The sequence below is a fragment of the Hyla sarda genome, chromosome 3 (assembly GCF_029499605.1).
Source record: "Hyla sarda isolate aHylSar1 chromosome 3, aHylSar1.hap1, whole genome shotgun sequence".
Classification (NCBI taxonomy): domain Eukaryota; kingdom Metazoa; phylum Chordata; class Amphibia; order Anura; family Hylidae; genus Hyla; species Hyla sarda.
Genome location: NC_079191.1, coordinates 200315700 through 200340591, shown reverse-complemented (window position 1 = coordinate 200340591; position 24892 = coordinate 200315700). Strand labels below are relative to the sequence as shown.

At 41.0% G+C, this 24892-nt stretch overlaps 1 protein-coding gene across 1 annotated transcript in view; it reads left to right on the top strand.

Moving 5' to 3' along the window:
• Nucleotides 1-17657: 17657 nt before the first annotated feature.
• Nucleotides 17658-24892, top strand: part of B3GAT2 (beta-1,3-glucuronyltransferase 2) — a 173178-nt gene continuing 165943 nt past the window's right edge. The window contains exon 1 of the mRNA XM_056565841.1: nucleotides 17658-19131. Coding sequence (XP_056421816.1) covers nucleotides 18466-19131 — 666 coding nt within the window. The 5' untranslated portion in view covers nucleotides 17658-18465. The remainder of the gene's footprint in view (nucleotides 19132-24892) is intronic.

Here is a 24892-nt window from a genome sequence, read left to right as displayed (position 1 = left end):
GGCCTGCAAGTGCACGCTACTAGGCTAAATATACAGCAACAGAAGAATGCAGCAGCACACTGCCAGCACAAGGATATAGGTGAAACATGAACATGCAGATAAAACATGGAGAGCTATACAGCTATGGTGTAATAGATGCAAATGTGAAACTATGAAATAGTGAGGCACTTAGCTCACAAATAGTAGCGTGCACCTGCAGGCCAGGTCCATATAATAGTTTGGTATCAACTAAAGTGCTGGCTGACTTATTCTTTGTCTGTAGTGCACATACGGGGGAGTGGCTACCTCCATGTTGGCCTTGCACCCCAACCACCTCTATCAGGTGTGTATATAAGGTGTCTTGGATGTTCCAGATCCTGCCATGCTTACTGAACTGTTCACACAGAGGCATATTCACAGTGTAGAGTCCGTCCCAATGAGGCCACCTTATCGCGGTGGGACGGTCCAAGCTATTTGACCGCCGGCGGAAACAAATTTGTGAGCTAAGTGCCTCACTATTTCATAGTTTCACATTTGCATCTATTACACCATAGCTGTATAGCTCTCCATGTTTTAACTGCATTTTCATGTTTCACCTATATCCTTGTGCTGGCAGTGTGCTGCTGCATTCTTCTGTTGCTGTATATCTAGCCTAGTAGCGTGCACCTGTAGGCCAGGTCCATATAATAGTTTGGTATCAACTAAAGTGCTGGCTGACTTATTCTTTGTCTTTATACCAAATACAAAATATAACTGTCAGCTAAACTATTATTATTATTGATCCTTGATTATCTGTCAACAATACACGTATTAACCAGTTAAGGGGCACTTTGTTGCAACAATGCTTTACCTTAAAATGCTGCACATATTGGTTATCATTTTTCTTTTATTAGACTGATTTATTTGAGTCACTCACAATGCCATATAACTAGATTAATACTAGAGGCCAATACTCAGCCATGTCAATGACATTTTACTTTCCACTAGTGTTGCTCGCGAATATTCGCAATGTGAATTTTATGCGATATTCGTGAATTTGTGAATATACGCGAATATAGCACTATATATTCGTAATTACGAATATTCGTTTTTTTTTTCACAGTACACATCACAGTGATCATCCCTCTCTGCTTCCAGCTTGTGTGGTGTAAAGAAGGCTCTAATACTACCGTGTGAGACTGGCGTACGAATTTTCGCATATGTGAAAATTAGCATATGCTAATTTTCGCATATGCAAATTTTCGCTTATGCTAATTTTTGCATATATAAAAAAAAAAGCGGGAGCTCAACGTAAAAAGAGAAAACCTATACCGAGGATACTGTGTTGCACATACCCATGTGCCAAGAAAGAGTACTAATAGTGTAAAAAGGGAGGCAGTCCTGCTAGGCTAGGTCAGAGTAAAAGATATAAGGTAAAAAATTTGAAGAAAGAGAGAGAGAAAAAAGAAAACGTGTCTAAAATAGCATAAAATGATAACATTTATTTAGAAAAATGATGTGAGGTCTGCAGCAGGGCCCTTGTCGCAGACTGGTCACTAGATAAAATGGTTACAATGGTATAAAATGCTAAAAATATAAAATATGCACAGTGGTATTGCACTTCAACAATTGGACAATGAGACAATGAAAGTTGGGCAATGGGACAGTGCAAACAGTATCTGTTTAGTTATACTGTAAAGTCATGTTATAGGAGCCAGGATTAATCCAGATGAAAGTACATAGCAAAAAAGTTGATAATCCAATAAGGCAAATTTTCGGTAGCTCTGGAGCCTCCCAGATTGGGGCCCACTATAAAGTTTTTAGGTGCAGAGATACAGGCGATGCCCCCTCTACCCCGACGGCACAGGGCATCGCCTGTATCTCTGCACCTAAAAACGTTTATAGTGGGCCCCAATCTGGGAGGCTCCAGAGCTACCGAAAATTTGCCTTATTGGATTATCAACTTTTTTGCTATGTACTTTCATCTGGATTAATCCTGGCTCCTATAATATGACTTTACAGTATAACTAAACAGATACTGTTTTCACTGTCCCATTGCCCCACTTTCATTGTCTCATTGTCCAATTAGTGAAGTGCAATACCACTGTGCATTTTAGCATTTTATACCATTCTAACCATTTTATCTAGTGACCAGTCTGCGACAAGGGCCCTGCCGCAGACCTCACATCATTTTTCCAAATAAATGTTATCATTTTATGCTATTTTAGACACGTTTTCTTTTTTCTCTCTCTCTCTCTCTCTCTTTCTTCAAATTTTTTACCTTATATCTTTTACTCTGACCTAGCCTAGCAGGACTGCCTCCCCTTTTTACACTATTAATTTTCGCATATACTAATTTTCGCACATACGAATTTGCGTTTATGCAAATTTTTGCATATGCAAATTTTCGGTTATGTGAATTTTTGCATATGTGAAAAGTTAACGCAAATATTACGAATATGCGAATTTAGCGAATATATGACGAATATTTGTCCATATATTCGTGAAATATCGCAAATTCGAATATGGCCTATGCCGCTCAACACTACTTTCCACTGCGGAGACACATTATACTGTAACTGTTACTTACAGCTGCTTAGTAAAGAAATAGACTTGGTATTAAAATTAGAATTCTGATTAGTCTTTCTATCTCCCATTGCTTTGTTGTATTTATATACTATCTCAGGTTGAAAATCTCACAAAAGCCGCACTTTTAGACGAGGCTTAAAGCAATCATAATGCCTGCACTGAAGGATAATCTTGAATGCTGTTATAATAAACTTGGCCTCAATTTGTTGTGGAGAGAGACGTAGTGCTGTGCAACATGATGGAAGTAATAAGGGAGGAAGCACATTCAATGCATAAATTAAGGCACAGGGTAACTCTAGTTGTGCAGTTTTTCTATCGCTTTGTTCTTTCCCCATAATGCACCCTGGAAAGAATCAATGTGGATGCCCAATGAAGTAAAATACATTCAACATTAAAATTGCAACACCAAAAAGAATAGGCTGTAAAGTTATGCAAATTGAGAAAGTAGCAGGTGTCATAAATGATGACTTTTTCAAGTACCTTACTCTAATCTGCAGCATATAAAGGGGGGTCAGTCATATAAAAGCCAGATCGAAACCAAATATTTTCAGGCACATGGAACCTCAGAAAACATATCAAGTCAGTATAGTATGGGTGTCTGATGCCTCCTGTTTGTCAATAACCCAGTTGTCATCACTGGTTGAAAGCTGAAAGGGAAAAGAATCATTAAAATAAGAGACCTTGGCTTATTACTCCAGTAGATCTCTACGCACGTCTCTACGCAGGCCGAAATGTCAGCACTGTTCCAGTGATTGGCAAACCAACTTAAAACTAGAATAAAAGCAATAGGTGCATGGAGGTGAACCTTTGTAGGGACATATTGTCTGATAAGAAGTATTGCACTTAGTGATCTATTCTGTACTGTAAGTGAAATTGAACATACATACCAAGCCTAGAGCATCAAACTTTGTTTTAACAAACCATCAGAAAGTGATTGCAGACATTAGGCTATGAGCCTTAGCATTACATGGATTTGGTTGTGGAATCATTGGTACAGCCATTTCTCCCAGTTGTCCCAGAAGGTGTTTTTCAACTCAACAATTGCTGCTTGCTGAGCATGCTAATGTGATCGGCCTGTGTAGCCTTAACATGATACCATGACCTGAAGCGTCTCTGGACTTGTCTCCCGGTGAGAATATCTGAGACATCTTTGGTTGAAAATTACAAAGAGAGCCACCAGCAGTAGATCCTGATGGTCTGCCTGCCCAAAGTGCAGAAGTACAAGCACTTACATGCCTTGGCATTCTTTCAGGAGGTTTTTATGGTTGTGGGAGGAATGTTCCAACCTCAAATATGGCAATCAGAATAAATTCCTGGATCAACGGTCTGTCTCTATAAAGCTAGTCTCATTGCTCTTACAGTAAAGAACCCCCGTCTGTGCTGGTGTAGAAACCATCTTTCCTCTAAAAGTAGAGGATGCCCCCTTGTTATAGATACAGTCCCCGGTATATATAGATCATTGGAGAGAACTCTGACTGCCTCCAGATATATTCATACTAGTTTATTAGGTCTCCCCTAAGCCTTCTTTTTTCTAAACTTAAAAACCCTAATTCTGATAATCTTTCTGGGTACTGTAGTCCTCCCATTCGCCATATTACTCTGGTTGCCCGTCTTTGAACCCTCTCCAGCTCCACTATATCTTTCTTGTACACTGGTGCCCAGTACTGTACACAGTATTCTATGTGTGGTCTGACTAAATTTGTACAGCGGTAGAATTATTTCCTTGTCGTGGGCATCTATGCCACTATTGATGCACCCCATGATTTTATTTGCCTTGACAGTAGCTGCCCGACACTGGTCATTACAGCTAAATTTACTGTTAACTAAGACTCCCAAGTCCTTTTCCATGTCAGTTATCCTCAGTATTTTCCAATTTAGTACATATTACCAACTTGGATTTTCCTCCCCATGTGCATTACCTTACATTTATCCAAGTTGAACCTTTGATACTATACAACCCCTCTACAAGGTCATAAATAAATGTTTTAACAATAATAGGACATAAAACTGATCCCTGAGGTACTCCACTTGTAACAGTCACCCACTCACAGAGCCAGGTACTTACCCACCTACACACATTTTGCCCCAGCCCAAGCATTTTTATTTTATGTACCAACCTTTTATGTGGCACTGTATCAAATGCTGTAGAAAAATCAAGGTATACAACATCTGGTGATTCACCCTGGTCCAATCTTGAGCTTACCCCTGCATAAAAGTTAATTTGGCAGGACCGATCCCTCATAAACTCATACGATATGGAGCCATACATTTATTTTCATTCAGATACTCCAAAATAGCTTCTCATAGAAAACTCTCAAACAATTTACATACAATGGAGGTTAAATTAAAAGGCCTAAAATTCCCAGGGTCACTTTTTGGCCCTTTTTTAAATATTGGCACCAGATTTTGGCATGTGACTGGTGAACTTTAAAAGGTAAGCCCCCTGTCTGTAAATCAACTGTGGCTTGTTTTTAAAGGTGTCCAGGCAGTCAGCTTCTTTACACATACAGTGGGGAAAAAAGCATTTAGTCAGCCACCAATTGGGCAAGTTCTCCCACTTAACCCCTAAACCCCTTAAGGACTCAGCCCATCTTGGCCTTAAAGTGGTACTCCGGTGGTTAATTGTTTTGACTATGTGGCATCTTCTTTGCAAGTTTAGTTTTTTTGCACTATACATGTGTTATATGTTTTGGCAGCATGTATGTGTTTTTCTTACTTGTTTGTTGGGCAGGAAGTTCTGTAGTTCAGAGGGTTTTCTTTTACTGTTGTCCACAGTTCTGAGTCTGTTGTGGACAAGATGTCATAGCTTTTTTTTTTTTTTATGTCTGCATGAGCAAAATAAGCCACGCCCCCTCATCTCATCCAGCTGAGTACACAGCTCCTCACTTCCCCTCCCCCCTGCTCTGTATTCTAAGGACGCAGGTCTGCACAGGAGAAGGACCTCACAGAGAAGATAAGTGTTATCTGAAGGGAAGGATGAGAAGGTGCACGGGCTGGGGATGTATGGACTGCAGGGGAATAAGTCTCATACTGGGGATGATCTCTATATGTGAAGGGGGAGGGGGGACTCCTGAATGACACATGCTGGGAGTTGTAGTCCCTGGTGTGTGTGTGTGTGTGTGTGTGTGTATGTATGCTAGTGTTTACAAACCAGTGTGCCTCCAGCTGTTGCAAAACTACAACTCCCAGCATGCCCTGACAGACTTTGGGCATGCTGGGAGTTGTAGATTTGCAACAGCTGGAGGCACACTTGTTGGGAAACACTGTTCTAGCCTATTCAGCATTCACATCATGTTACACCAGTGTTTCCCAACCAGTGTGCCTCCAGCCGTTGCAAAAATACAGCTCCTAGCATGCCCAAAGGCTGTCAGGGCATGCTGGGAGTTGTAGTTTTGCAACACCTGGAGGCACCCTGGTTGGGAAACACTGGTGCATGCCCTACAGATGTGTGGTGAACTACAACCCCCAGGAGACTACAGAGGCAGCATGCTGGTGTTATAACACAGAGTGAAGACTCCTGAATGACATGCTGTAGTCCCTTTTGTGTGTGTATGACAGTGTATCCCAACCAAGGCTGATTATATTAGTGTGCTGTATATAAGGGGGCTGACCCGGGAAAACAGTAGGGTGGGTAAAGGGTGGAACAAACAAACAAAAAAAAAGGAGCCGCCCCAAACCAGCAAGGCATGTGGCATGCTGGGATTTGTAGTTTTCAGCACAGCAAGAAACAGGAAATAGAAACAAACATAGGAAAACAAAGTGGGGGATAAAAAGACAACAAAGAACGGAAATAGAGTAGGCTAAACAACAAGAATAGAAATGAAACAAAACAAATAGGGTAAGTCAAAAACGGAAAAACACGCTAACCACCGGAGTACCCCTTTAAGGACAATTTTATTTTTATGTTTTCGTTTTTTCCTCCTCGCCTTCAAAAAATCATAACTTTTTTATATTTTCATCCACAGACTAGTATGAGGGCTTGTTTTTTGTGTGATCAGTTGTCCGTTGTAATGCCATCACTCACTTCACCATAAAATGTATGGTGCAACCAAAAAAATACTATTTGTGTGGGGAAATTAAAAAAGAAAACCTCAATTTTGCAAATTTGCAAATATGTTTCTAAAAAAAAAATGTTGACACTTTTTGGGGGTGAAATGGGGAAAATGGGACAATTTACATTTTTATTGGGGGAGGGGATTTTTCAAATGTATTTTACTTTTATTTTTACACTATATAGGGGACTATTTGTAGCAATCATTCGATTGTTAATACTGTTTAGTGCTATGCATAGGGCATAGCACTGATCAGTGTTATCGGTCATCTTCTGCTCTGGTCTGCTCAATCTCAGACCAGAGCAGAAGACCTGTGGAAGGCACAAGAGGCAGGTGAGGGGACCTCTGTCTGTCGTTCTGGATGATCGTATCTCCGTGGAAGCTGCAGATGCCGTGATCTGTATTGATCACGGTATCTGAGGGGTTAATGGCGACATTGGCCTTATCGCAGATGATGGCAATTACCGACGGGTCCCTGGCTGCTCTCAGCAGCCGGGACCTGCAGCACATGACCCGAGTATCGCTCCGATGCTTGAGGTCATGTTTAGGATGTAAATGTACGTCCTGGTGCGGTGAGTACCACCGCACCAGGACGTACATTTACTACAACTCCCAGCATGCCTGGGCAGTCTGAGCGTGCTTGGAGTTGAAGTTTTGCAACATCTGGAGAGCTACAGTTTGGACACCACTATAAAGTGGTCTCCAAATTATTCTCCAGTTGTTGCATAACTACAACTCCCAACATGCCGTTTGGCTGTCTGGCCATGCTAGGAGTTGTAGTTTTGCAACAACTGGAGGCACACTGGTTGGGGAACATTTTCTATTAGCTAACTCAGTGTTTTGCACCAGTGTTCCTCCAGCTGTTGTATAACTACAACCCCCAGCATGCACAGACAGCCAAAGGGAATGCTGGGAGTTGTAGTTTTGCAACAGCAAACGGGCAGGGGTTTATAGTGAGTTTCTCGCTGCAAGTTTGAGCTGTGGCAACTTTTCGCTGCAGCCCAAACTCCTAGCGGGAAACTCGCTGTAAACCCCCACCCGTGTGAATGTACCCTAAAAACTCCTTTCACCCCTTATGAAAAGGTAAAGTTGGGGTCTACTCCAGCATGTTATTGTAGAAAATTTTTTTTTTACTCTAACATGCTGCTGTTGCCCCATACTTTTAATTTTCACAAGCAGTAAAGGGAAAAAAGACCCCCAAAATATGTAATGCAACTTCTCCGGACATACCCCGTATGTGGACGTAAAATGCTCTGCGGGCACACAACAAGGCTCAGGAGTGAGAGAGCCATGTACATTTGAGGTGATTTGCACGGGGTGACTGATTGTTACAGCGGTTCTGACATAAAATAAAAAATAAAAAAAAACTAAGAATTTTCATTAAAGTTGGATGTGAAAATGAAAAAATTTGCATTTTCACATGTATGGAAATACTCCATGTGTGGATGTAAAGTTCTCTGCGAGCGAACTACAAAGCTCAGAAGAGAAGGAGCGCCATTGGTCTTTTAGAAAGAGAATGTGTCTAGAATTAAAGGCTAAGTGCGTTTACAAAGCCCCCATGGTGTCAAACAGTGGAAACCCCCACATGTGCCCCTATTTTGAAAACGACACCCCTCACGTAATGTAATAAGGGGTGCAGTGAGCATTTACACCCCACAGGTGTCTGACAGATTTTTTGAACAGTGGTCCGTGAAAATGAAAAATAACATTTTTCATTTGCAGAGCTCACTGTTCCAAAGATCTGTCAAATGCCAGTGGGGTGTAAATGCTCACTGCAAACTTTGTGAAAAATTGGAAAATTGCTGCTGAACTTTAAGGTCTTCTGATGTCTTCCATAAGTAAAAACATTATTGAAGTGCATTATAAAATCATACATAAAATACAAGGTACTATACAGATGAAGGCTACAGAAAAAAGGTAGTGATACTAAATCCACGATGGTAGACAATACAGACGGCAGGGATACAGTCCACAGATGTCAAATTGCAACATGCCCATAGGTAATAAAAAATAAATAATAAATAGTATAACATACATATTATGGATGTATAAAGCTGATATATGTCCTCAAAGGGGCTATGGGTAAAGTGCAAATAACAAATAGTAAGGCACCTAGCCCTATTCAGAGGTTAGTCAGCAGCAATAGATAAGAGCATAAAGGACAGCATAAAATAACAAATACCTGCCATACACCAAAAGGGGAGATCACTACCTGTACCCCAACGCGCGTTTCGCGTATGGGCTTCGTCAGGGGGCGTCACGCCCCCTGACGAAGCCCATACGCGAAACGCGCGTTGGGGTACAGGTAGTGATCTCCCCTTTTGGTGTATGGCAGGTATTTGTTATTTTATGCTGTCCTTTATGCTCTTATCTATTGCTGCTGACTAACCTCTGAATAGGGCTAGGTGCCTTACTATTTGTTATTTGCACTTTACCCATAGCCCCTTTGAGGACATATATCAGCTTTATACATCCATAATATGTATGTTATACTATTTATTATTTATTTTTTATTACCTATGGGCATGTTGCAATTTGACATCTGTGGACTGTATCCCTGCCGTCTGTATTGTCTACCATCGTGGATTTAGTATCACTACCTTTTTTCTGTAGCCTTCATCTGTATAGTACCTTGTATTTTATGTATGATTTTATAATGCACTTCAATAAAGCTTATCCACTATTTTTTGTATTCAAATAAGTTTACTGGTATCTTCTTCTTTTGGTGTAGTTAGGTTATGATAGGATCCAGTTTACGCAATTGCCTGTTAGCCAATTGTGTTTGTTCAGTGACAATAAGTAAAAACATGTCAACTTTATGATGCAAACATCAATTAGAAATATTGTATATGTGAATCAATGTATCATTTATTTGGGATGTCCATTTTCCTTATAAGCCAAGAGTTTCAAAGTAAAAAAAAAAAAAAAAATGCTAAATGTTCTAAATTTTTCACCAAGAAATGATGCAAGTATCAACGAAAATTTACCACTAACATAAAGTAAAATATGTCACGAAAAAAACAACTCAGAATCAGAATGAAAAGTAAAAGCATCCCAGAGTTATTAATGCTTAAAGTGACAGTGGTCAGATGTGCAAAAATGCTTGGGTCCTTAAGATGAAAATGGAATGGGTCCTTATGGGGTTAAAAAGATGATAGAGGCCTGTAATGTTTCTCATATGCATACCTCAACTATGAGTGACATAATGAGAATAAATTAGAATTTAATTGCAAATTATGGTGGAAAATAAGTATTTGGTCATCTACAAACAAGCAAGATTTCTGGCTCTCACAGACCTGTAACTTTTTCTTTATGAGTCTCCTCTGTCCTACACTCGTTACCTGTATTAATGGCACCTGTTTGAACTTGTTATCAGTATAAAAGACATCGGTTCACAACCTCAAATAGTCACGCTCCAAACTCCACTAAGACCAAAGAGCTGTCGAAGGACACCAGAAACAAAATTGTAGACCTGCACCAGGCTGGGAAGACTGAATCTGCAATAGACAAGCAGCTTGGTGTGAAGAAATCAGCAGTGGGAGCAATTATTAGAAAATGGAAGACATACAAGACCACTGATAATCTTCCTCGATCTGTGGATCCTTGCAAGATCTCACCCCGTGGTGTCAAAATGATTACAAGAACAGTGAGCAAAAATCCCAGAACCACACAGGGGGACCTAGTGAATGACCTGCAGAGAGCTGGGACCAAAGTAACAAAGGCTATCATCAGTAACACACTACACTGCCAGGGACTCAAATCATGCAGTGCCAGACATGTCCCCTGCTTAAGCTAGTACATGTCCAGGCCCATCTGAATTTTGCTAGAGAGCATTTGGATGATCCAGAAGAGGATTGGGAGAATGTCATATGGTCAGATCAAACCAAAGTAGAACTTTTTTGTAACTCAACTCGTCATGTTTGGAGGAGAAAGAATGCTGAGTTGCATCCAAAGAACACCATACCTACTGTGAAGCATGGGGTGGACACATCATGCTTTGGGGCTGTTTTCCTGCAAAGGGACTAGGACAACTGATCCGTGTAAAGGAAAGAATGAATGGGGCCATGTATCATGAGATTTTGAGTGAAAACCTCCTTCCATCAGCAAGGGCATTGAAGATGAAACGTGGCTGGGTCTTTCAGCATGACAATGGTACCAAACACACTGCCCGGGCAATGAAGGAGTGGCTTCGTACGAAGCTTTCAAGGTACTTGAGTGACCTAGCCAGTCTCCAGATCTCAACCCTATAGAAAACCTTTGGAGGGAGTTAGAAGTCCGTGTTGCCCAGCGACAGACCCAAAATATCACTGCTCCAGAGGAGATCTGCATGGAGGAATGGGCCAAAATACCAGCAACAGTGTGTGAAAAACTTGTGAAGACTTACAGAAAATGTTTGACCTCTGTCATTGCCAACAAAGGGTATATAAAAAAGTATTGAGATGAACTTTTGTTATTGACCAAATACTTATTTTCTACAATAATTTGCAAATAAATTCTTAAAAATCAGACAATGTGATTTTATGGATTTTTTTTCTCTTTATGTCTCTCTTTCATAGTTGAGGTATGCCTATGATGAAAATTACAGGCCTCTCATCTTTTTAAGTGGGAGAACTTGAACAATTGGTGGCTGACTAAATGCTTTTATTCCCCACTGTATCACGAGAAGTTGCCTGGATCAAAAAAATGTGTTTCATATAAGAAAATAAATGCAGATTAAAACTGGCCAGTCTCCATCAGGAACACCACCTCTTATATGGTGCAGCTATAGTTTTTAGACTAAATACATGTTTTCACACACTAAAATGTCCTGCTGTTATAAAAAAAAGGAGGTTTTGTTCCAAGATTAAAAGCATCTATCAAAGTGGCCATTTGTTTAAAGAGTACCTATCATCAACTTTTCCTAATCCCCCTCCCCATCTGTCCCTGACTCTAATTATCATCCCTGTGATAATTTCTAGTTAAAACCCCCTGTAAATACCTTTTTCCTCTTCATGTGATGCCTGCCAGGGCCGGCTTCCGCCCTTCCTCCGCCCTTCTTCCTGTTTGCTGCGCTCCCTCTAGGCTGAGTACAGGGCAGGGACATATATACATATAGGCTGAGTACAGGGCAGGGATGGCAGCCTCTGAGTCTCCTCCTCTCTGTTTGGCTATACACATGCCATGCAGAGAGGAGGAACATCATAGGACAGAGCTGCCGAGCCCTGTAGGGATACGCGCACAGTGCTGCGCTGAGTATGCAATTTCGGACTCAACAGTCAGGCCGGCATGATTCCGAAATCACTGAAAAGGATTGCGGACCGGGGCTCCTAGGGAGACCCAAAATTAAAATACACATGAAAGGAAACAGTTAGTCTATATATATGTTAAACTATAAAATATAAAAAATAAGTTTGATGAGAGGTACCGTATATACTCGAGTATAAGCCGAGTTTTTCAGCACGATTTTTCGTGCTGAAAACACCCCCCTCGGCTTATACTCGAGTGAACTCCCCCACCCGCAGTGGTCTTCAACCTGCGGACTTCCAGAGGTTTCAAAACTACAACTCCCAGCAAGCCAGGGCAGCCATCGGCTGTCCGGGCTTGCTGGGAGTTGTAGTTTTGAAACCTCCGGAGGTCCGCAGGTTGAAGACCACTGCGGCCTTCAACATCATCCAGCCCCCTCTCACCCCCTTTAGTTCTGTACAGTACTCACCTCCGCTCGGCGCTGGTCCGGTCCTGCAGGGCTGTCCGGTAAGGAGGTGGTCCGGTGAGGAGGTGGTCCGGGCTGCTATCTTCACAGGGGAGGCCTCTTCTAAGCGCTTCGGGCCCGGCCTCAGAATAGTCACGTTGCCTTGACAACGACGCAGATACGTCGTTGTCAAGGCAACGGCTCTATTCCGGGCCGGAAGCGCGGAGAAGAGGCGCCCCCGGTGAAGATAGCAGCCCGGACCACCTCCTCACCGGACCACCTCCTTACCGGACAGCCCTGCAGGACCGGACCAGCGCCGAGCGGAGGTGAGTACTCAGAACTAAAGGGGGTGAGAGGGGGCTGGATGATGTTGAAGGCCGCAGTGGTCTTCAACCTGCGGACCTCCGGAGGTTTCAAAACTACAACTCCCAGCAAGCCCGGACAGCCGATGGCTGCCCGGGCTTGCTGGGAGTTGTAGTTTTGAAACCTCTGGAGGTCCGCATGTTGAAGGCCGCAGTGGTCTTCAACCTGCGGACCTCCGGAGGTTTCAAAACTACAACTCCCAGCAAGCCCGGACAGCCGATGGCTGCCCGGGCTTGCTGGGAGTTGTAGTTTTGAAACCTCTGGAGGTCCGCAGGTTGAAGACCACTGAGGGCGAATGATGAGAAGAGGATGATGAAGGGGGGGGGTTGTGGGGATGATGAAGGGGGGTGGGGATGATGAAGGGGGGGGGGGTGTGGGATGATTACAAGGGGATGATGAAGGGGGGATGTGTGGGATGATAAGGGGATGTGTGGGATGATGACAAGGGGATGATGAAGGGGGGATGTGTGGGATGATAAGGGGATGTGTGGGATGATGACAAGGGGATGATGAAGGGGGGATGTGTGGGATGATGACAAGGGGATGATGAAGGGGGGATGTGTGGGATAAGGGGATGTGTGGGATGATGACAAGGGGATGATGAAGGGGGGATGTGTGGGATAAGGGGATGTGTGGGATGATGACAAGGGGATGATGAAGGGGGGATGTGTGGGATGATGACAAGGGGATGATGAAGGGGGGATGTGTTGGATGATAAGGGGATGTGTGGGATGATGACAAGGGGATGATGAAGGGGGGATGTGTGGGATGATAAGGGGATGTGTGGGATGATGACAAGGGGATGATGAAGGGGGGATGTGTGGGATGATGACAAGGGGATGATGAGGATGTTAATGACGGGTCTGGATGATGACAGGGGGGGATGAGGTATTTCCCACCCTAGGCTTATACTCGAGTCAATAACTTTTCCTGGGATTTTGGGTTGAAATTAGGGGTCTCGGCTTATACTCGGGTCGGCTTATACTCGAGTATATACGGTACTCTTTAAATCCTTAACATTAGCCCATATTAGTCCAATACTGAAAGCGGTATAACCTCTAAAGTGGTCATCTTGAATAATTAGAATCAAATACACTTAGAGTGAAAATGACCAGTCACGACAGAAAATCATTTTACCATCGACCAATATAAGAATGCTGGTTTCCTATTGCATGTCTATCAAATCTTTGCCAGAATGAAAATAGTTAAACTAGAACATGCTGTTGAAGACAATAAACAATGCATAGCAACAAATGGTTGACTGGCATTATATGTATGTATATATATATATATATATATATATATATATATATATATATGTTTACTGCTGATAATGTTCTGTAAAACTGAAGTCAAGTGGTTGTATCGTTGCTGTGCTAAAGCTCTTCTACACAAAAATAAGAGTGAATCACACATTATAGTGCTGGGAAATAACAAACATCCATGAGAAGATATGACAAAAAAAAAATGAAGGAGCATTTTCTGGCAGTATTTCAATTTATCCCATCACTTAGTCTAGCGCACTCTACCAGCTCAGAAACAGCAAGGAAATGAAGAAAAACCTCCTCAATATAATGGCTACAAGCCAAGTAATTATTAGAGCAAATTGATGCGTGGGACACAGTAGAAGAATAGATTCACCAATTCTTCTACTAAAGTTGCCAAAAGCGAGTGTCAAACCTAATGAATAGATGCACCAATGACCAATGCAGAGGGCAAACAATGTGCTCATCCATAGATTTACAAGGCGTTATAATTATTCCAAATTGCTGCAATTTTTATACAAGATGCATAAACATTTACAGTATAGAAATGCAGTATACAGTCATACTGCTTTACAACTTGATATATAGGAGACTGTGATGGACATGATTCTGATACATGATTCCCAATCTCTGTGCAGCACCCGTCATTTGTTTAGAATGCTGGGTGCGGGTGGCTGGGAGTCGTGATGTCTGTAGTTTTTATTGGTACAATTTTTGTTTGATGAGACTTTTTAATTGCTTTAATATTTTTATGGTATATGAAGTGATCAAAAATTCACAGTTTTGGACTTTGGTATTTTTACATTTTTTTTTACATGTACGCCATCGACCATGCGGTTTAGCTAACTGCATGGTTTTAAAAATTGGAAAAGGGGAGTGATTCAAACTTTTATTAGGGGGGGCTTATTCACATGTATTCTCTTTTTTTTAACACTTTTTACTTTTTTTTTAAGCCCCCACAGGGGGCTATACCATGCAATCTTTTGATTGCATACACTGATCAATGCCATGCCATAGCATAGCATTGATCAGTGTCATTGGTGCTCTGCTGCTCCAGCCTGCTGAGCAGGCTTGGAGCAGTAGATCGCCGATCAGATGACTAGGAGGCAGGTGAGGACCCTCCTGTCATCCAGTAAGCTCATTGGGACATCGTCATTCTGTCGCGATAGTCCCCATCAGCTCCGCTGAGCTGCTGGGATAGTTTTTCTTTCACTTTAGATGCCGCAATCAACTTTGATTGCAGCATCTAAAGGGTTAATGCCGTGGGGTTTAAAGCATTTTCTGGTCATGAGAGCAGTTTAAACCCCTTTGATGGGACTCAGGACATACAGGTAAGCCTCGTGAACGGAGGCATACCTGTATGCCCAGCATCCTTAACTGGTTAATTACAAACATGTTTTCTTGTTAGAATTCAAATACTACAGACTCATTGTATGGAGCAAAACATATGGCTGTCCTAGGACATGTTATTCCCTTTTCTACAGCATGAGATAATTATATGCCATGCTCATTTTCTAAAATACAGTGCATTGATGTAAAAATTTAAGAACTAAAGGCATGAAGGAATATACCAGTACCCACTCTTCCCAAACTCACATTATAGGAGAAAATAAACAAATACAAATAACAATAAGGCCTTACTTCACTCCAATAGAGCATAATTATTCTTTTTTTGTTGTAAAAGGAGAATGTGAGAGGTTCATATTGATACAGAGGACCATAAAAGCTGCTGTTAATGTGAATGACACCTCCAAAATTTGAAGATTATACAGATCTGTGTAATTTTCTTCTGGTGTTATCAAAGGGATTATTTATCTTATGTGTTGCATATCCCAAAAAAATATGCAATAAATATCTGAAAGATTCAAGTCCCACATAAAGAACTTGTACATATATTGACAACAAGGGCCCACAGATCTGGTCCAGCCTGCTTGCAGTGAAAAGAGGTGGCCTGGAAGCTAAAAACCTAAAGGAAGCTAAATTATTATGTAATTCCTTAGAGGTTAATGGGAGTTGTGTAGGCAACATGGCCTTATTCACTAGTCTATAATTCAGAAGTTACTAATAGTGTATCTTGCAGAACTATGTTTTTGCACAATTTCCATTAACCTCTGATTTAGATAAGTAAAGAGTGTAATACAGTCATTTTGAGTCTTTTTCAGCTTCCCAAACATGTGCTGCTTCAAGCTGGGTAGAAGGGGCCAGGGCACCTTTGTTCTTAAGATGTGGGATCTGCATCTATCAGACATTTATGGCATTTATGGCATACCCTGTGGATATCAATTAAATGTTGAAACAAGAATATCCCTTTAAGTAGCAACTAGCATATGTTTTAGTAGCCATTTGTTTGTCAGCTGGCATCAAAGCATCAATCATTTGTTCATCTGAACGACTTTCTATTCAATATTTCCATTGGGATGCTTATATGTTGTAGAATATATGAGTAAATATATATTAACCACATGAATATTAGTGTTGAGCGGCATAGGCCATATTCGAATTCGAGAATATTCGCGAATATATGGACGAATATTCGTCATATATTCGCGAATATTCGCATGTTCGTTATATTCTCGTTTTATTTTCGCATACGCGAAAATTCGCGTATGCGAAAATTAACATATGTGAAAATTAGCATATGCGAAATTAGCATACGCGAAAATTCACATATGCGAAAATTAGCATATGCGAATTTTCGCGCGCCAGTCTCACACAGTAGTATTAGAACCTTCTTTACACCACACAAGCTGGAAGCAGAGAGGGATGATCACTGTGATGTGTATTGTGAAGAAAAAAACAAAAAAAAACGAATATTCGTAATTACGAATATATAGCGCTATATTCGTGAAATTCGCGAATTCGCGAATATGCGATATTCGCGAATAATATTCGAATTGCGAATATTCGCGAGCAACACTAATGAATATATCATTTGCATTTATAGCTACATGTGCTTAATAATAGATTATGTGAAGAAAGACAATTTTTATGTAGCCATCCATTGGAGCCAATGTTACATCCTCCTTCAAAAAAATGGTAAAAAGTGTGTCATTCTAAGTAGTGCTGGAAAAAAAAAACCACTATTAACCAGTGATATGGAAAAGCCATACAGCAGAGCGCAGTTGGTTACAATGACCTATGGGCTTTGCTCTTTGAGTTCCACTGTGTGGGTAATCATCTGTAAAATATTCCGATATAGCAGAGCTAAATTTATAGTGTATGTTTATTTTGTGCACTGAGCAATGTCTGCAGTTCTGTGGATACCCTCACAGCAATACCACTAGAAATCCATAAATTGTGTTCAACTAAGCTCTTCCTTCTTGACTCCACTCTGCTACATCTGTCAATGTAGATGAAAAATTAGAAGATCGTGTTTAAATGAGAACTGAATGAAAGAGTTGTTTGTACAGATTATGAGAATAAAACTTGTGTCAAATGTCCTTGTACTGTTACATTCTTTTCTGTAGCCTTCGATCAAGTACTTCTGCGCACGTCTATCTGCCTTCTCTCCCACCACTTGAGTTGTCAAGTACAGGGACGTGATGGACAAGTTACAGCAGCGGGATTGAGCTGGTCCAGTCAGAACACAATGTGATAGAGATTGAAAGCTGCACAGATCAAACTATGAGTCTTAAATGAAGAGTATTATCTATATGTTGCTAATATCAGTTATACTACAAGTCTTATTTTTATTACCATCCACAGGGGGTCCCTGTATCCTTCTCCTCCCTTTTCCCCACCCATCAGCTCATCAGACTACAAAGAAAGAGAAACAAAGAAGAGAGGGGGTGGGCGAAGCAGAGTGATGCAGGGAGCAGCATCCAGTGCATCACTGAAGCTTTTATTACAGAGTCGCAGCCCAACTCTACACTGCTTTCCAGGCAGCACCAGCACTAACAAACAAAAGCAGCAAACAATTCACCAATCCTTGTGACCTGGCTGCTGTCCATGTTGTGCTGGCAAACACAACCTACTTGGAGATGTATTATTTTGCTATATCCAGAATCCCGAGCACATGGATGCTGAAAAGGCAAGAAGTTTCAGGGACAAGAATAACATCTACTAGATGTCGGAGCATTTTGTGCTGAAGAATAGCTGCTTATCCTACCCTTGTCCTGTGCTTTAAGAGTTTATCAATGAAGAAATCATCTAGAGAGAATTTGGGCTATTTTCTGAAAAGCTATTGACATGACTTGATTTGGATTTCAGGTGGCTTGGAGAAGAAGTCAGTGACACAAAGCAGGGGTTCTATAATGACTCTCAAGCACCAATACCAACAACAAATAGGCATTTATACGAATCGAGGAGAATTCTCTACAACTGCAGTTTGTGTTCTGCTCCTTTAGGCAAGGTAACTTTGCACATCATTTCAAGAGCTACGATTAATAACAACTAAAGGAGGTGACTGAAAGCATTTGTATGGGAATTGTTTTACTGGTCTGTCAGGATCTTGAAGGGTTTGTTTCTTTGGGATTCTCTTCACTTTATTGGATTTAACACTGGACGAACATTAAGGCTGCTTGAGTTTATGCTCTCTGTTTGACTTGGTCATACTTTTCTAAACAGCAAGATGAAGTCTGTTTTCTACAGTTGCTTCTTCATTCTTCTTCCGTGGGTATTGATTGTTGTTATTATTATTGATATTGACACCAGGAAACCTTCTACTTCCAACAGAGTACCTAGTGCACGCCACTATTCTCCATACTGGAAGCATAGGATTGGGCGGGCAGCTTTGATGAGACCCCAGCCCAGTGACACCAGCATGGCTTCATGGACCCCTAACCAAGAACAGTTGACTAGCTCTGATAATCTGTGGGCAAAGAATAATACAATACCTGTTATATATGCCATTACCCCTACTTACAGCAGACCTGTGCAGAAGGCAGAACTCACTCGCCTAGCCAACACATTCCGTCAAGTCCCACGTTTACACTGGATAGTAGTAGAGGACTCAGCACGTCCTACAGATTTGGTCAGTCGCTTTTTGGCTGGGGCAGGTGTAAGGGCCACTCACTTGCATGTGCAAACACCAAGGAGATTTAAACGAACTGGTTTACCCCGAGCTACAGAACAGAGAAATGCTGGATTGGCTTGGCTTAGGCAGCAATACCAACCCAAGACTCATCTTCATACCCAGCGCTCAGGAGTCCAGGCACCTGAAAAGCAGGAGTATCCAGCAGGTGTTGTCTTCTTCGCAGATGATGATAACACTTACAGTCTGGAGCTATTCCAGGAGGTATTTTCTATGTAATCATCACTTACCTCTTGTTCATTGTAGTGAAGCTTCACATATATGTTACAGTATCATTCACTACACCTTTATGCTAATTCAAATGTTACTCATCTATGTCATAATAACCTTATGCAGGTCCTATAGACATTACCTGTCTATGAGTTTCAGCACTATAGTCAGTGGACAGCTCCCAGCACTTTTACTAGTGCTGATGCCTCCAGCAAACTTTCTGATGCCACAGATACCCTGCTGTTCCACTCCCCAAAAAGCTCCTCACATCTGTTTTTAAGGTGGCATGTGTAGAATAGAAAGATAATCAGAATGGGCTAACAAACCTACCTATTATACTAGGATACTAGCAAATGTGCATGTTCCTCTATATGTGGTAAATAATACTTGGCGTGAGATAATCTTATGAAATTTCTTGACTTAAATGCCCATTCAAATGATATGACATATGACTGATAAGATGATATAGGCAAATATTAAATTTAATATGTTTATTATCTGTATTCAAATGTTCTTAAGTAGAATGCAGACTACTAAGGGTTAAAGCTGTGTATCAGTGCAGCGAGAAGCAATAACTTCAGATGACTATGTCTAAAGCAATTTGCTTTACATATTGGATAAATCTGAATGGGAGAAGGGGTCAAGAAGACACACAGCAAAATATACCAGTGCAATTCTAGCAAAGTATGTTCCAATGAATTGCACTGACTTTGCAACATTTTGCATGCAGAAAAATATTCTTACCGTAACCAGTGTAACAAAACAGTCTGCAGAGGGAGTTACTGCGCCAGTTACTGAAAATCCAATCTTTGTGCTTAGTGCTGTCTGTCTCAGTAAGCCATGCCAAGCATTAGCTATGTGTGAACGTGTGTGAATTAGACTTAATTTGTGAAACCTCAGCCAATTAAAGCAGAATTAAAGCTTTTAGTTGTACTTCATTTTATGCTACAAGGATATCTATCAGTAAATCTCCTATAAGAATTCCAATAATTTCTGATTTATATATATATATATATATATATATATATATATATATATATTGCTTAAAGAAGAAAACATGAACAATATAAAGACAGTATGGTATTGTTGTATAATTGATTAACATATACTGTACATATTAATTCAAATCTAGCAAGAAAATCCTAGTGCATCAATATAACCTTTCACCCTAGTTGATAAACCTTAAGTTGGAGATAAGCAATAACAATTGTTAATGGAATGCATACAATCTAAAAGAGACAGTCTATCCTAAAAGAACTTCTGTAGATGGTAAATATGTAGAAAAGTATATTCTGCAACAGGTGTCTTGGACAGAATATAGAAGGTGCGTCTTCAGGGAATGTACCATATGTAATAAAGATGATTCCATATAGGGGATGTCGGTCACTTGCTACCACACATCTAATGAGTTCATACCAGACTTCTTTGCACAATAAGAAAAGACATATGCATACAAGAGATTCCAAAATTAGTTTTACTTGGAGTATAAACCCATAAGAAAAACATTATTGAGTTCATGGAGACTTGGGGAGTTGAATTCGGACCAGGGAACCACAATATAAGGCCTTTTACTTTAGTCCAAAGCACAAATGAAATATACTCAATTCTAAATCATATACAATTTTCAATAAATGCATTTGTCTTTATAATCTAGAAGACCGTCTTTATTAATACCTTCTTTATGAATACATTTGCAACCTCCACGGTTTGCTTTACAATAATAATGTTGACTTTTTGATGGTTATTACTATTTAGATTAACATTTTCCTTCAGTTCTACACTTTCCATTGCCCGTTTTCCTATGTTTCCATGACACTGTGTTGATTTATATTTTATCACTGTTAACCATATGCATATCCCATAGATTCATCATATGCGCACTTTGCAGTTACAATTTGTTCACACACTTTCCATAAATCACTGTATGTTACTGCTCCCATTACAGTCTTGAATAGCCTCATCCATTAAACCAACAAAACAAAGGAAACTTTCTAATTCAAATGGATCATTTCAAGCTTGACATATCTTGTAATGGAAAGGATTGATCTTCCTCTTGAAACTGTTATCACTCTGTCTGGTGAAAGGGGCCTGAAATATGGTGCCCATAAATAAAGCTATGGATCTCCCTCTGTGGCTCTTAAAAACGTTTGTTCCTGACAGATCATGTTGATAAAGAATACAAGGAGCATCCTCTGTTTTGTGCTGCATTCTTGTCAATATCACAAATCCATTATGGTTTTAACCCTTTACGTCACATTCTGTATATATGGGAGCTATGTTGTTTTCTGTAACAAACACATAGGCTTTCCTATTGGCTGTAAAGTCATAATAAACCTCATATTTCAAGATCTATGCTTGTTGAGAGCCATGTATGTGAGCAAAATACACCAGCAGCATTAGTACTTAGCACTTTGCAATAGTATATCAGTGTAGTTAAAATATTACAGCCTAGAGACTATCTCTATATTAATTGAGCGTCTGCTTTCCTTAAAGGGAATCTCCCGTACTGGGCCTCGACTCGGTCCTGGCTGAGCTGCTGTGTGTGACGTTTCACACACATCAGGTCAGCTGGTACAAACACGGCCCTCAATTCATCTCTATGGGAGAGGCGGAGACACAGGAACACTGTGTCTCCGCCTCTCCCATAGAAATGAATGGAAAGGGTGTGTTTGTACCAACTGACCTGCTGAGTACGAAACACGCTCTAGCAGCGCAGGAGATCATGGGGGTCCCAGCGGTCGGACCCCCGGGGATCAGACATTGCTTAGCACTAGAAATCTTTAATATTGCCTCCAATGTCAGAGCAGTTTTATCTATATGCATTGGGGGCATTCTTTTATCCCTAGGTGCACCGATATGGCCCCTTGCCCATTCTTTTAACAATGTCCCCTCCTAAATACTGAGTCATCGCAGTGGTGTAACTTAAGGCTAATGCAGCGGGGTGGCTCTGTATGAGGGGTGTTGTTGGTGAAACAGACAGGTGACCATACCGGTGCATTTAAGAATACCCCAATGCACCAAATTGCCTCATTTCTATGTAAGTAAAAGTGATATTACAGATAAACGGTGCACCTGAGCGCCATATTGTAGGTACTATAGTGCATAGGGTAACGGCCCTAATTAGCATTAGGATGACACAACCTGCTGACAGATTTCCTGTAAATCTATGCAAATCCACAAATAGCAAAGATTATTGAGCAATAGATATAGCAACCAGGCTAATAAGGCATATTTGATATATGTGTGTATGTTGGAACAGTATCACTGGAGTTTTATCTGCAGAATTTAGAATCTTTACCTTCAGGTCTTTTGTGTGAGCATAGAATGCTATCAACAGAATGCATGTCTTTCTCACTGCCTTGATCCATTAAAATGTTCCACTTAGCTGCATTTCTGTGTTCTTAAGCATGAATAGTTGTATTTAATAATGTTTTTTTTCTGTTAAAATCTAGGGCAAAAGTTCAACTGCAGATTTATTTATTCCTGGCAAAGTGATAGTTCTCACACTGCCGTAACCATGAGTAATATGAGTTCTGTAATATTGTTTGAAAAGCAAACACATGCATAGTGTTTGGCTCTTTGTTTGTATTGTTGCCTTTTTTTTATTTACCATTTTTGCAGGTTATCTAGTCTTACTTTTAGGTTTCTAGAATACATATTTATTATTATGTAATATTGGGCAACTATGTGTGGTAGGTGTGAACTAGCAGCTGGTCACTATGTGCTTCTATTCTAAGAAATTGAATAGAAAAATGATAACTTTATAGGGAGGCCCCACTGGGCAATCCAGGACAGCAGACTTTTGGCATGATAAACATATAGCTCCATTTTTAACTATTATCATGCCCTCATGCAGCAATACAGTTAAAATCTCTAGTTCTTGCCTGTGCTAGGTATCGGCAATAATGAGGGATTCCAAAGCAGAAACTATGCTTATAATGTTAGCCTTCTGATAATATTAAATATTAAAGGACCTGTGATAATATCATGGTCACATGACCATGAGTTCACAGGTCCAGCATCCAGGGCATAGTGTAACAGAAATCTAGAGACTAAAGGGGAGATAAAGAGTTCCTCATACTTCGTCCCTTCCACCTCCAATATGTCATGTACAGTGGTCCGATTATATAAAGAACGCAGTGTATGTACAGGCTATGCGTCTTAGCCAGATACAAGGGATCACCTCAGCATCAAGAGTCAAATAATAATTAGAACCAACTAATAAGTGTTCCGAACAGGTGTGCTTAATACATAACTTTTACTATATTTCTTATTTAAAATCCACCAATAATAAGAAAGTGCCTGTGTATTCCAACACCAATTGAAAATTGGACATAAAATTGGTCGTCACCATTAGTAACCAAGCATGTTGAGGCTCTGCTGGGCCCTGCCAGCCCCAAATGCACAAATGGATTAATATGCAGAACCGCCGACGCGTTTCTACCACCTGGTAAACGGTGGTTTCATCAGGGAAAGGTTAAATATAATTGACCAAAACATATAATCAAGCTTGTGGTGTGTGCAGCACGACGTCCCCTCATAGCAAGATATATAGCATCATTGGACTAGTACAGCGGGCTCAATTGATCCTGTAAGGAAAAGAAAGTGCTCCACTCCTGTGTCCTAAAAAGAAATGTTTTTGGGGGCCAGTAGTCCGTAGCTGCTTCTAAGAAAAAACAGGCAGAAGAAATTACAATCAATGCCCGTCCTGAAAGGAAGAACAGGGAACAATTCAGTCCCTACAGTAGTACTCACGGTTAGCTGTTTCGAAGTACGGGCACGACATTACCTGCAGTTGCGCAGGGAGTCGGAACTCAGTCCAGCTCTACTCGCTTGGTGTAGCGAGGTGCCGGCGTCTGTCGTCACTACCAGTTTCCGGCGGACGTTACATAGCGCACAGTCCCCGCCCGCTCAGTGACGCTCGCAAACAGAGCGGGCGTATTGCCGTATACGGCCCGGCTGTGCGCAAAGTTGGTAACTCCACCCCAATAACGTAGTGTATAGAGTAGAAGGGTTTAAGACAGGTAATCAGACGAATACCATAATTTTAAAGGAGATGCATTTTTAAAATAATGTAACAAGATCAACGGGATCACTAGGAGGTTTGAATTTTTTGGGGGGGATGGTTTATCCAAATTCGCAGGAGTACTGATTCCGGGCAACACCAAAAGTGGACAAGGACCCAGCATTGAGTATGCAAGGTATTAGAGCATTGAGACTAAGGGGTGTCTATAGGCGCAATTAGTATAAGTGTATAAAGAGGGGAGAGACAGGGAAAGATTCACTATGGGATATGGGAGGGAAATAAACAGTGGCTCTATCGGGGGTCTAGTCTGTCCCTATTAGACCCTAGTATGATGAGCCTAAACCTAGGCGGGGTGGGCATCCTTAGAAGATCGGTCCCGCTCTGGAATCTCCTACTAGTCCCTATAGACCCTATCTAGGGTGACTCCTGACTCCTGGCTAGGTCGACTACGACCCTCCCTTACTGCCTACATTCGTCACCCATATGTCAACTCCCCTCTAGTGTCTAATATGCGCCTATAGAGAGCACCCAAAGTTTAACTGTTCGTTTAAACCGTATGGTGAAACTGAGTTTAATCTATAGATCCATTTGCATTCATTTTGTAATAGTAGTCTATCCACGTTACCCCCTCGTTGTGATAGAGTGATTTTATCAATCCCTGCAAACCGTATGGCAGAAAGATTTCCCCTATGTATTTGATTAACATGAGTCGCTAACGGTGTATCCCTG